This window comes from Atractosteus spatula, chromosome 15 (assembly GCF_055471065.1).
Source record: "Atractosteus spatula isolate fAtrSpa1 chromosome 15, fAtrSpa1.hap1, whole genome shotgun sequence".
Classification (NCBI taxonomy): Eukaryota; Metazoa; Chordata; class Actinopteri; order Semionotiformes; family Lepisosteidae; genus Atractosteus; species Atractosteus spatula.
In genome coordinates, this window is record NC_142720.1 from 18,759,310 (window position 1) to 18,774,068 (window position 14,759).

The window sequence follows — 14,759 nt, forward strand, 5'->3', positions numbered from 1 at the left end:
ACTAACATCTTGAGCAACAGAATCCATGGTTTAATAAATCATTATAAAGAAGATTTTTTAAGATCACACCATTTCAGTAATTTCACACAAAGCTTGAGCCTCAGGCATGTAAAACTTCATTTGATGTCTGGTTTGCTCATTCCAGATGATAACCGTTACCTAATCATTATCTCTTATATTTTTTATCTCTATAATTACGTCTATAATTTTTATTACATGTATAAAGTTGTATCAGATTCATCCCCATCTCTGGGTAAACCTTGCTGAGCTAAGTATTTTACATCTTTATTTTTAAAAGTCAATGATAATGATCACTCTTCTGTTGTTCAAGCAGAGATATCACACATTAGCCAATAACACAGAATGTTTCGGGAAAAGTCACAAAGAAAATTCTTTTCACCCGACAAGAGCTCTAACATGATTTTCAAAAGAGGTGGAAATAAGAAAAAGTGTGCAAAGTGGTTTACAAAGTCTGTTTCGAGTCTCTACATTTTCGGCAGGCTTATGTAAAATGTGGCATTATTGATTTCTTGAACCATACTGTACATATAGCAAAATAACGAAGTTCAGTCACATAAATCAGACTTTAGAATTCATTGTGAATTCATTTATTTTTGTCTTTTTCAAAAGCATGCTTTTGATGTCAAGATTTTAGTTCCAAGGTGACGTCTACAGTTACTGTGAGTGCCTTGCCCCTGTCTTAGTTATGATACCAGAGTGAACGCACCTCAATCTTTCACCCAATTGCCAATAATAATCCATACATCCATCTTCTAAAAGTTGCATCCAATTCAGGGTTGTGAGGCAACCGGAACCTATCCCAGCAAGCAACATGTCAAGCCAGGATACACCCTGGAAAGGAAGCCAGTCCATCACAGGGCACACACAGACATGCACACACTCAAATCAGGGCTAGCCAGTTCACCTACCAGTATGTTTCCAAACTGTGGAGTTCCCAGTGGAAACCCACGCAAACGTAGGGAGAACATACAAACTCCACACAGGTAGCACCCCAGGTCCAGCATTGAACCCAGGGCCCCAGCACTGGGAGGCAGAAATGCTGACCACTGCACCACCATGCTGCCATACCCAGTAATTATAAAGGCTCCATATAAAATCAGTGACAGAAAAGGGCAAATGATGAAGGCCTCACTGACAATGCCTAGCTAATGCTTCGCATTCCAAGTGTTGGCACACAGAAGACATTGTGTGAATGCACGGCTATAAAAAGGCCCAATCCACCTCTCATGTCCCAAGAAACATTGTATGAAATACTACTCCTTGATCTAAGTCATCTGGTGCACATTCAAGGAGACTTGGGGAGTGGAGCCACGGTGCTTACACACCAAGATGTCACCATGAGCCTCAAGGAGGCAGTAGCCCCCACTGCTGCACTGAAGTGTAGGGACAGCTGCAGAAGAGAAAGATACAACCAACCCTACCATCTACACCATTGAAACAGCCTCTCCTGAACTCAGAGAAGGGCATACTGTACGTGGAGAGAGATTAGCAGCTCCAGCACAGACAAAGAGGAAGAGTCTGATTGCCAGTGGCATACTGTAGCTGTCACAGCAGGAGATTGTTGTTTTGTGTTGTTTGTCTTGAAACATACCACCCTGCATTATAGTGGTGAAGTGCTTGATAACACTGATGAACATCAGGTGAGGTTCTTTTGTTGCATTAATGCGCAAAAGGGAAAGTAGCATGGGAAGTAACAGCCCCCTGTTGAAACAGAAAGATACCTCCTATTCCTTATACTGACAGGTCTGAAGGGATCTGATCACACATCCCCAGTAGAACATTCAGGCTTACCCTAACAAATTGTCATGTCTAGGTTCACCTGAAGTTCTTAACCAGTTGTACTGTATGATGTGTAGTCGGTTATGTTTTGTTTTTTTTTAATTTTCTGGGGCCTAAGCCTACTTTTTCACTTTTTTTAATTTGATCATCTGACATTTTAAACTCCAAGATTCCCATTTGCACTATCTGCAAAGACGCAGGTTTATTTTACTGATTAATTAAAATTACTGTATGTACTGCAGAACTTGTGTAGAGAGCAAATAAAATTATACTACGAAAGGAGCCTCACCTCAGTAATGTTGATTCCCGAAGGGAACATTTACAGTATGTTCACTAATGCATTGAGAAATGTTAAAACATCAGACAGAAAATGCTTTTTAGGAATATATGAGTATTTAATTTAAATATATATTACATACAGTACATAATAAATATCACATCCTTTAAAGAATGTCTTTACCATGTTTTAAAACCTACCTCAGCAAAATACTGGAACACTCTTTTGAGCAGACAAATTGAAAAAGTCACTTTTAGACTTGTGCTTTATCTTTAGTTTTTGTTTTTGGTTAACATTTATATTGCAGAAATACAATTATGATAACTAGATCTTCAGTGCATTACTAAAGTGAAAAAAATGTATTTTGTACCTCAGTTCTCCTTTGGGACAGCAGCACTTAAACTACACAAGTGCCAATTGAGATATAAAAATGTGCATATTTCCAATGGCTTAAAAAATAAAACACTTTAAATGACATTAAAATAAACATATATAAATATATATTGCAGGGAGCTTTTCTAAAGCCTTCAATATGTATGAGTCTGCTCCATCCACCACTTTAAAGATAGGGATTTATGCATTTTAATAATTACATTACATAGATGTAAAATAACACTTCAGGTTTGCTATTCATCTTGAAATATATGCTTACATACTGTTTGGGGGCTTGTACTGTATACTGTACTTATTGCCTACTATGGTATGTCATACGATACAGAAATGTTAAAATAACAAATGGCATTTTATTAGTGATTATATCAACCACTTATATCTGAATAAAACATCACAGACATTTAAGCCTTGCATATTTTACAAAAACATAAAAAACTACTGTAGGTATCCAATAGGTAGCGTTACATTTTAACCTTTGATTAAGAACTTGAGAACAAATGTTGAGGGGGCACCATTAGGAGAGTATATTTGTACATGCTGCAAGATAGTTCAAAAAGAAGAATTAAGGTCATATCAAAGTTCCAAAACCATAAAAGAACTGGAAATAAAGGACCTGTTTTCCTATATAGGAAAAAAGATTCAGTTTTGTTGATTCTGAGAGGTGTTCCTGTAATTTGGCTGTAATAATTGCTATTGTAGCTGACAAATACATAAAAAAGGTTACAGATGACAGAAGGCCATCTGGTTTATCTAGTCTACTGAGTAGTTAGCAGTTAAGGATCTCATTCAGCCATTTCTTGAAAAAGCTATGGTATCGACTCCAACAACTCTGAATGGGTATACAGTAGCTTGCTCCATGCTCCCACAAGCCTTTTGGTTAAGAAGTGCCTCCTTAAGATAGATTTAATGGACTTCCATATTCTGTGGTTCTCACTTGTTCTCTCTGGTTTGTCTTTCACTGTTCAGTCTGAGGAAATTTTGTATCAGACCCTTCTTTTTCCATTCAAGACTAAACAGGTCCAGTTCCTCCAGCCTGCCAGTGTATGATATTCCTTTAAGCCCTGGAATTTACAGTATCTGATTGCTCCTTTCTGGACTGATTCCAGAGCAGCAATATCTTTTGTTATCATCTGGAAACCAACACTGCACACACAATATTCTAAACAAGGCCTTACGAGGGCATTGTACAATTTTAACATAACATTCCTCAATTTAAATTTACACTTTTAAATTGTATTTTATATTGCTTTCCTACTGTACATAATCTAGAAAATGTAAATGCTGTGTAAACCGAAACCCCTACTGTATGTTTTTTCATAAGTAGTCTCTTCTATTTCTCTGTCTCCCATTTTGCATTTATCTACAGTACATGGAAAACTGCACTCTGCGCATTTTATATAAAATGCCATCACCCAGCATTTCCCTAGTCTTGAATTTGATCTAAATCTTCAGGAGTTTAATTTGCTGCTTGTAGCTACAGTATTTGCTAATCTTTTTAATTTGGTATCTTCTGCAAACTTAACAAAATTACCAAAAACATCGGCATCTTGATTATTGACATAAATTAGGAAGATCAGTGGTCCTAGCGGAGGTCCCTGTGGTACTCCACTAATTACATCATTAAAACTTCACTATTCATCACTTATAGTGTCTGTACCCTAGGTTTTCTATTTAATGAGCTATTCTCAGTCTAAACACTCTTGTTTCCCTGATTGTCTACTGCCTGCAATTTAAGAATTAATTTGTTTATGAGGAAATTTATCAAAAGCCTTCTGAAAAACTAAATAAAACATATCATATGATCTACATGTATGCATTAATGATGTGGCATGCTCAAAGAACTCTAACAAGCTGGTTAGGCAACCTTTTTTAATTCCATGTTGACTATTTCCTAAGATATTATTTCCATATAGGTGATCATGTGGTTTAGTTCTTTTACTATAATTGCTTCCATAACCTTACATCTAATGGAAGTCAGACGTATTGGTCTATAATTACTTGATTCAGTAATTATAGACCAATATGTCTGACTGTTGTTGTTTTTATTATACTGATATGATGCTGTTGCTACTTCTGCTACAGCTACAATTTACTGCTGCTACTAACAATAATAATAATTTACACAACCAGGTCTTGTAAATAGAATATGGATTTTAAATAGAGGGATTATACTGAGAACACATAGAAAGGAGAAATAACATACTGAGCGAGGGCATAGCAGATAAAGAGAGAAAAAAAGACAGGAGGTTACTTCGCCAGCAGTGTGCAGATTTTCCTGGACATGTTCAGAATAAGGTTAGCATGGCAAATTAGTGGACTGCCCTGTTTGTTAATACTTATAAAGCAGAAGGTTTTGCATTTAAAAAGGAAAATTCGTTTAGATTTAAGGGCCGGAGATGTTATTTTTAATGCTGGATTTGTTCAACCAAATTGCTGTGCGGATGGCATTTCACAGGTGTTAATCACTTATTGTACCTGAGTACCAGCTGCATTCAGACATGGATTCCAACTGCAGGCTCAGAAACCCTCATAAGTAAACATGTAAAATATAGAGCAATAATGTGGCAATAAGAGCCCCCTAATTAGCAATAAGCGAACAAACTAAAACGAGTTGCTTGACGTGATGAAGCAACTGGTTATTTCCTCCAGCACTGCAATGGCAGCATTTTTGTTCATTCTAATAATTTGAATAAATCTATCAATTTTCAGTCTGCTTGTTCAAATGTGAGTGGCAAGCATAGGAATATTACATCTACTATATACAGTATATGCCACCTCACCCTGTGACACTGAGATTCCGAAGGTTTATGGTCCAGATTCAGAACTGCTGGTCACAAATGCACAGCTTTTCAAAGCAATACATCCGACCTCTCCTGTCTCTGTGCAGTTTGCCTGGATCACAGAGATGGCCCGGGATCGGTTTTTAAAGGAGTCAGTTTATAGACATATACTACTGAGCCACAGTATAATGTTCTGAAGGACTTCCAGACTTTTTCAGCGCAGGTTGGAAACCACGTTTCCACACACCACTGCTGGGGGAGTAGTTTGTTCGAGGCTTATTCCTCAGATACGATTCCAAGTTCTAATGCTGCAGTACCGCACGCTCGGGGTTCTATACTGATCTTGTACAAGTCCGACACTGGTTTTTAAATGTCTGTGTTACTGCAATTACAGTAAATCCCACTGCGGTATTTCACCATATTCTTTAAAGCAAAACGTGCAATGTTTTATGGTTAACCGACTCCCTTTCGGTTTTGAGATTTTGAGGATTTCTAAAACTACAAAATGGGACAGGAAATATTCCCTTGCCGAAGGAAGGCAGCAGAACATTCTAGAGGAAACGGGAGAGTTGGCAACCCTGCCATTATACAGCCAACTTGAACTCATGTGGCGGCTGGAAAAAAAACAAAACAAAAAACAAAACTTGCCTTTTTTCTTTAAACATGTCAAACGGCTAGACTACAACGTTAAGGTGGCTGGGCTCCGGGCTCGCTTAGTGCACAGCCGGCACGCGGACAGCCCCGCTCTCCCTGCCCAGCTCCACCGCTGTCACTCTTCCCCTCGCGTACTGTGCACGCGCACACCCCCCCCCCCCCCAGTCCCCCAGGAACGCGCGCGCGCGCGCTCCCGGCTTGCAAGGGGCTTGTGCCGGGCAGGCCGGCCACGTGACCGCGCGGCGAGCCCAGTAGTGGGAGAGCGAGCGGAACGCCAGTTTCATTGAGGAGCTCGGCTGCCGAGAGCGGAGAGGGACGGTCGCTGGTACTTGTGCACAGAAACATACAACACACACGGCAAGCTCTGGGGAACACGGGGGGAAAGAGGGACCTTAAAACGGCCTTAAGACACCCGATAAGGGTAAGACGAAGCAGAGAGACAGCGCCACTGCGACTGAAGGAAAAGTGAGCCACCCGGAGTTGGCTGTTCGTCCTGGGTTACTTGTGGAATTAGCGGCGCAACCAGTAATAATAAGAAACTACCTCCCCCCTTTTTTTTCCTCCGGTTTCCCCCCCCCCCTCCCCTTTTAAGCGTTTTCTTTTTTTTTCTTTTTTCTGTCCACTGGAACAACTGACAAGAAGGAGGAACAGAATCGCAGTGAGACTTGTGCGTTACAGAAACTGACGAGAGCCACCAGGAGGGTCTAGTAGCTGTCGGCTGGAAGAGATTTGAACCAAGGGGGGTGTGAAAAATACACACATCTCTTGCGTTTGGGGACTTTTTCGTTTTTATTTATTTTTAATTATTTTTATATAGATATTTATTTTTTCCCTCCTTCTTCTTTTCTGTCTGGGGTTAAAGTGGTTGTGTTTTTTTTTTTGGAATATGGTTGGGGAAATGGAAACTAAGGAGAAGCCGAAGCCGACCCCAGACTATCTGATGCAGCTCATGAACGATAAAAAACTAATGAGCAGCCTGCCTAACTTCTGTGGGATTTTCAACCACCTCGAAAGGCTGTTGGATGAAGGTAAAAAAAAAACAGCTAAGTGATTTTCAAACGTGCAGTCTTGAAGCAGAATTTGAAAATAAAACGCGAACCTGCACAAACATAGATGTATGTAATGTTTTACTTTGAAAACAGGAGCGTCACTCACTACACCAGTCCACTAAAAAAACGGATGTGTGGTGCAGCAGGTTTCGTGAATTCCTGCTGTTTGGGATAGAGCATGCAGCCGATTTTCAGCGATATTAATTATCGGCAGGATCTGTTTTTTGTAGAGTGGAGAAGATACTAGGTTTATATTCTTAAAAAAAATACTGGTTTGCATAAAATGCCATAAGGCTATACTGTAAGGCTAGGCAGATCTTCCTGAACTGAACGGGAGGTTTGATGTGCTCCTAGTTGTTCAGTTGACACCGAAAGAAAACCTAATACGCAACTGGAAATCGTTACAACAACATAGAATATGTTTCATTTAAAATTGGCATGGATCTGATATTAATTATACTTAAATTGACATTTTTCTGATCTCGGTTACAGCGGGTGCTGTTGTTTTGAGCAGTTGATGTGTTTTATGTAGCGTTTAGTCACTCAAACATCTAAATTCCTCATTTTTTACGCTTATTAAAACAACTGCTTAAACAGGCTTCCTGATTTTCTGTAATTTGTGAATTGTTTTGATAAACCCAGAGAATTCGGCCACATTGCCAGTAAACACGCAGCTTGGATCTTTAGAATGAGACTTTTTACAGAGCCTGGTTTTGTGCTGCAAGTGTACTGTATTATTATTATTATTATTATTATTATTGTTTGTTACCGTCAATGGATTATTTACATACAAGGCTAAAGCAAGACAGCTCTAGGTGCTACAACAATGACATTGTTTTAGATTAGCAGAAAGCTACTTGAGATTCATGTTAAAATGTATCTAAATGAAATCTGACAGAATCAATTCATTGAAGATTAGCCTCTGGGTTACTGGAGAATTTGAGTGGTACTTAGACCTATTGTGCTATAGAAACAGTGCAGTACGTACCCTTAAATCAGAGATCATGCAAGTCAATGCCACAGTTATAGCGCCCAACAGTCGTGTGCGACGCAGAATAGGTTAGAATCGAAAAAAAAGAGTAAAGAAAAAAATGTCCTTTCGAAACAGCGCCGAAGTTACCATCCAGTAGTTTTTGGATGCTGTACATTTATACGTGCAGTGACAAAACCGAATTAATGTACAAAACTTATTTAAACAACTAAACAAAACTAAAATACTTAATGATCGAGATCAGAATGAGGACAATTACGACTGTAGGATATGTGCGTTATCACTCTTTAATCATGTAAATAGAATCATAATACTTTTATAACTTTTTTTTGTTTGCAAATTGCAAGCACTGTGTGGTATGTGAATCGGGGTCCCGTGATGAGGCCTTTTGATATAAGAATTTAAATCACTGAACAACCGCTCCTGTTTGCGTTTTCGTATAAGGGTGGGGAAGAGATTACAACTTTCTGGAAATCTGTTCCCGTCCTGCAAAAAATGACAAACTTCCGAGAGTTGAACTAGTTTGAACGCTAGGGGGCTCCCCGACGCTCCGTTTAGAGTGATCCCGTCCTATTGCCAATAGGCAAAACCACATTCTAGTTCCTTTGCAACTGTAGCTGACTTTATTAAAGCGGGTCCCTAAATATGAACTTTCTCCAGAATAAACATGGCTTTTGTTCACCGAGAATGACTGAATGATTTACTAAGGGTGTGATTTATAGAAGACCCATCTTAGCCTTGAGCATTTGCACTTCAGTCAATAGTATTTACATGACAGACTTCAGTTCGCCGGCAGTAGTGCGGGAGTAGTTTTGTAATGTTTTCCGTCGCAAAAGTAACTTTAAAATGTTTTTTTTTGTGCCTTTGCATGTAGTCACTCCTGTTGTTGAAGCCATGTTCGTATGAGTCTCTTGTCATTTAGTCGTAATGTGTGGAAAGCATTGCTTGTCTGAGTGAACTACAGTCTCCGGGGTAACGTCGGCATAAAAATAGCAAAAAAGGATGTACACCATCCCTCGGAATTATGTTCTCTTTGTTATCATAATAAGGCTAACAGCCAAGCCAAAGGAAAGTAGTCTTTCCTGCCCGGCAGTGCGTTATGTTTTTCCTGGTATTGTGTGACCCCCTACTTTAAAAGAGGAATTTTTAGACCGCTTGAACTATATCTAAGCGCCCATGATATTTGTTTAAGAAATGCAGTTGTTTCACTGCTTATTTTACTTTCTCTGTAGGGTAAACAGTGTTAAGTAATGTTATATCGTGACATAAGTCAGAAAGTATCGTTTGAAGTGCGATTTTGTTTATATTCAATTATATTGTTTTGTTAATGTGCCGGTACTGCATGTGAAAATGAGATATTGCAGGAACCCTCTATGCAGTGACCATTTGCCTGTGTGGTCTCTGTTAATTAGTACTGCAGTTATTCATACTGTACATGCTGTATCGGCAAGATAAGACTCGGAAGGTGTCCCGTGGTGACGGCGACTGTACAGGAAGGCTCCCTGGTTTTCTCTGACCTTTACACCACCGCAAGGCTTCTTAAAGCTCACAAAATGTGTTGTGCGAAGTCTGGGAGCAGTCCCTAATCCTGCACACTTCAGCTCAGGAGTTTCGGGTTTCTCTTCAGCTGGCTTCTCCTTCTACAGAAAAAGAACCATCTGCGGTTGTGTTCAAGATCAACCAGCAAAAGGCAGGCAGCTGTGCCAGAGCCCCATGTCTTCAACCTGCGCTGATAATATGTAGTTTCAGATTTAGCAGGTCTGCTCTCTCTTTTATGGGCTGATTTGTGTAGTAGGCCTAATGCAGATATGGAGATTTTTCTAGTATTGAAAGTGGTAGGGTTTTCAATTATTCTGAAATGTCACATGTCATTTCTTTTTGTACAGGACAATAATGGTTCATACTGCTTTCAGTCTTTGTTGTCCATATTTTAACGGTAGGTTTTCATTGATTAGTTGCTTTTGCAGTAGGCCTACATGTTCTTGTACTGTAATGTTTTTACTCATAGTTATGTAGTTATTGATCGTAGCAGAGGTGGATGTGGTTGTTTTCCCAAACTGTATGTCTCCAAGGTTGTTCTGCTAATGTGTGCAGACAGTTGTTCTTTCAACATCTGGCTGGGGTTTTTTTAGGCAGGGCCTGTAGCTGTATTTGTTTCCTTTGCATTTACGATTAAATTACTAGCTACAGAGTAGTCCTATACGCAGACACACTAAAATATAATTAAAGTGCATTATCATACAGCATATAGGAAACAAAGCAGATAATAATAAAATTTTCGGCGAAGTGATGAAAATAACTTTAGTGAACTGTAAGGTTTCACTTCTGCATTATTGCTTGACGTCTACCTCAGCAGTAGCAGTACTGCACAGTAGTGGCATTATTTTCTTAAAAAAAGGAGAAACGTGAGATAAAAGTTCTCTAAAATACTGTCTTAATTTGAGTTTGCCAACAGAGTCGGTTTTGTTTTGTTTTGTTTTTCAGAAAGAGCAGAAATGTTCCTTTTTTTGACTGCATGCACGGTAGTATTCACTTTTAGATCTAAGCCTCTGTTAAAAGTGGCCTACTAATTACTATTCTGAAATGAACAAATATTATTTAAAATATTATGGAGATGCATTTCCGCATGTGAGTTTCTGCAGCCATTAGCAGTTCCGATGTAATTGCCATATGCTTACTAAAAACTGGTCAGTTAATTACTCCAACTATCTGTCACTGGTGGTGCTTCATTGTTCATGTCTTGGTAATAAGGCATAACATTAACACATGCTTTGTTTGTGACAGGAGGGCTCTCTACTATGCTGAACACCAGCCCATCTTGTCAGCTCTGATAGAGGTTATGCATGAGTGTTTTGCTGCCCATAAGTGTTTAGCTCAAAGTAGAGGTTGTTGTTAATGTAGTGGCAAAAACTCTGTGGGACTGTCAAACTCTTTTGCCCCTTTACGCTTTTCAAAACATAACACGGAGAGATTTTATAATTTACAGTCCCACTCTCTTAATTTCATTCAAAGCTGTAGCGTTCTGAATATTGTACAGGGGCCTCAAACCTAGAAACTTCTGTTTTTTGTTTTAGCGTGAATAATCAATTAATCACTTATCTCAATTTTGTTTTCAGGGTCAAAAAAGATTTTTCTTCAGACCTTTTACAGTTGGTTACTCAAAATAATTGGCTTCTTTGAAGGTACAGTTACCTATAAAGCACATCCAAGCCTTGACAGAAATATTACTGTTGTGAAGTTAATTAAATAATTTGACCATGTATGTAACTTAGAGCTCTGGGAGAGCAAAAACCAGTGGACACTAGGCCCTCCAGGAGCTCAGCCTGAGACCCCTGATATAGAGACACTGGTGTTTCAGCCCAAGTGTTAGGCCTGTCTGTTTATATTCGGAGGCTTGACCTTTAGATGAGTGGTGGAAAGTGACCGATATAAAAATTGTGATACATGCAAGCGAGCCAGCCAGTGTCTGGCCCTTCAAGACCTGCTTAATAAATTATGTGTGAGTTGTGATGGTTAAATCATTTAAAACAAACCTGTAGGACTTGAGTCTTTGTTTTACATTCACCGACATCATCCACCCCCCACCCCCCATGAAAAAAATTGACATATTTCTAGCACTATGTGCATATAGCAAATGTTATCATTTCCTCTCCCAAAACTACAAAATTTGACATTCATTTTTTAATACATTTTATTTTTTAAACAAAAAGTAAAATTGAGTTGATAGATTCCTTTTGTAAAACCTTTTGTAGGTTTGAGAGCTGAAATCGTTTTGATCAGCATATATGAGAATAAAATAATGTTTTTTTTAAAAAGAGATTTTAACTTGATTTAAATGGGTTGTTGGAGACTTCAGCTTTGTAAAATTATATCCGTTATGATGTGATGCTTTTATTATTAAATATGTTTCCTAAATTGTGCATTATTCATGGGTTTTTGTTTCTTGTTTTCTATCCAGCTGTATGATGTGAAAATATAATGGTATTGTAGTTCCTGGCTTTAGTTAGTCAAGTTTAATAATGCATATGATTAAACAGCAACTGCCTACTGTACATAACATTAATTCTCTTATTGCACTGGTTTCTTATTCTGTAGCATCCTGTCATTGTTTAATGCTCTGTTTCTGCATCACTGGATATATTTACATATATTCATCAGTATGCACATAATTTTATCAAAGACTTTACAGACCTTGCTTGTAATTTGGAAGGATTATGCATGTATTTTGTTCTCTTGTAACATGCAGAATGGTACAGCTACAATGCAAACCTAAGTACCCGTTTAAAATACACAGGTGAACATTTATTTAAAAACAAATGAGGTAATTAGGAGGTTGTAACACTGGCATATATTGAGATTCACAGCCAAGATTCTGGAAGCAGAATTGCAATTTGAATTACAAGTGAGTGCACGCACATTGATACTGTATTTCTTACTGACTTTTTATTAGCGGCAATAAAGTTGACAAAAATACTTGTGTACAGGATCAAAGGACTTGGGAATCTTGACCATAAGCTTTAAAAACTGGATATGTAGTCTTGAATGAGAAATTTCTTTAGTGTAATTTAGGTTACACTAAAAAAGTGCTTGATTTGTAACTTTTCATTTCAAGATCTTTTCAAGTTATAGAATTTTTTAGCAATATCATGCTTTGAGAACACCAGCTAATAAGGGTAAACATAAAGTAGTTCAGTTTGCAATTGAAATAAAAAATCTTTAAAAAAAAACAAACCTATAAAAAACTGTAACCTATACAAAAGTATTCAGGTCTTCATTTCTTTTGGAATTAATATAAAGGAAAATGGAAATACAGTGTACCAAATGGGAATTCTTCAACTGCCCGTAGGGACTCAAATATATAAATATAATTGAAAGTGAAAGTTTTAACTTTATTACGTCGTCATCTTATTTGAATAGAAACAGTTTTAAACTCGTCGATGCCCCTCTTTAACAAAACCTGAATACTGCAAAAGAACCTCTGTAGAGTTTTCTGTGACCTGAAATGAATAGCAGAAATCATAGGCAATTGTTATTGTAAAAAGAAAAAGAAGGAATGACCCAGTGGAGGACCCAGAGAACTATAGGCCTGTTTCCATACTAAACACTGTGCATAAACTAATTGAAAGAACATTTCTCAAGAGGCTAAAACTACTGTTCAGGGAGCACATTCCAGCAGGGCAGGCTGCATTCCTCTCCTCCTGTGGCATTTGTGACCAAGTATTTGCCTTGAACACCTATATTGAGACTGAGGTGACAGATTAAGGCTGGAATTCCATAAATGGATGATCAAGGACTCTCTGGCCTGTGGCTTTGATATTTAATGCCAAACAGTCTGCCACATTATTTAACAATGGCCCATATACACATACAGAGGAGACCTTATGGCGATCCATACTATGACTCAACAGCTCAGTCTCCTGGCTGACAGACACTGGTATTTCACAAAACAGTTGTCAGAAATACCACATGGAAGAAGACGACCACCAAACTTGAATTCATTTCACACATTTCTTCTATTTATATTCAGAAACTGTGAAAGTCCAGAGCACTAATGGCAGTATTCTTTTATATTCTATTCTATTTTATAATAATTTCAATTCTTTAAGTAGAGACCTTCGGTTTGTAAAAGAGTTTAGCTATTGAGGTGCTTTACTAACAGTATTTTTTGTAGCTATTCATTAAGAACAGAAAAACAATTACTTGTACCAAATGGGAAATGTAATATCCAGTGAGACTGCTGTGTGGTGGTGTAGACTTTTAATATTGCTAAGTGTCTCTCGTCTATAAAATGGTATATTTGCGTCAGCCGCAGATTAACATAGGGTGACTACCGGAGCAATTCATCACCCAGGCAGGCCTGAAGAGTGTCAGCAAGAAGGCTGACGATGATGAATTGGACAGGAGTGGATGGTGAAGGGGGTGGCCAGGGGAGCCCACTGCTATGGATGCTGGGGTGTGTGTGATAGTTTGTGCACTCCGAGGGGAGATGGTCTAATATCCAGAGCACCGCAGCTCAATTAGGCAAGAGGGAACCGCAGCCTCATGCCAGGAAACAAAAAAACCCTGCCTGCATCTTTCCTTTGTGCTGCGACCGGGATGGGCCACGTGCAGATTATTTAACGAAAAGCAACTAATTTCTGTTTCTAGATTTTGTGCCAGTTTGAATTTTTGGTTGTATTGCGTCTTTCCTAGGTATACAGACCTATGTGCTTTTTCATCTTATACATTACTAGTTTTCGGACAAACTTTATGTGCTATCATGCCACAGACTGTGATTGATGCCTGCTTTTGCTAAGAGTAGTATCTTTTCATAGAGGGAAGTGTTATTAGACTTTCAGTTCTATAGTTCTTGTATTGTTTTGTTTTACCAGAGATGTTAATAGGGAAGTAATTCTCTTTTACAATGACAACATGGAGACCCATTTATAGAGCAGGGCATTGACTGGAGCAATCTGAGTAAAGTGCAGTATTTGAGCCCTTAACTCTCTGCTATGGAGTTCAGAGCCTGTGTAATTAGTATAATTATTGAGCTTAAAAACATTTGGCCTAAGTTGTTCAAAGTCACTAGTAATATTCTTTAGCTAATGTTGCCTTACAAATACAGTGAAGATGCTGAAATGTCATTTTTCTTTAGACCGATATTGTCCTAAATTTATTTTTTATTATTCTAACATCACTTTCGGCTACCAAAGATGAGTGCATATGGAGCCCTGTTTCTACAAAAAAAAACTTTTCTGTTCTCTTTTGTTTTTGTCTAGGTGCGGCTGAACCTGGTCTTTATAGGCTTCTGTTCTGGGTTCAGATCATTACAAGGC

General features: G+C 38.4%; 1 protein-coding gene across 5 annotated transcripts in view; it reads left to right on the forward strand.

The window, feature by feature from the left end:
• Nucleotides 1-6,160: 6,160 nt before the first annotated feature.
• LOC148820173 (KH domain-containing RNA-binding protein QKI) overlaps nt 6,161-14,759 on the forward strand; it is a 127,582-nt gene continuing 118,983 nt past the window's right edge. For 4 of the 5 annotated variants that reach the window (XM_088933743.1, XM_088933746.1, XM_088933742.1 and 1 more), the window contains exon 1: nt 6,187-6,932. In XM_088933743.1, coding sequence (XP_088789869.1) covers nt 6,791-6,932 — 142 coding nt within the window. In that variant the 5' untranslated portion in view covers nt 6,187-6,790. Of the gene's footprint in view, nt 6,933-14,759 lie in introns of all 5 variants that reach the window. The other variant, XM_088933745.1, reaches the window with a different exon arrangement.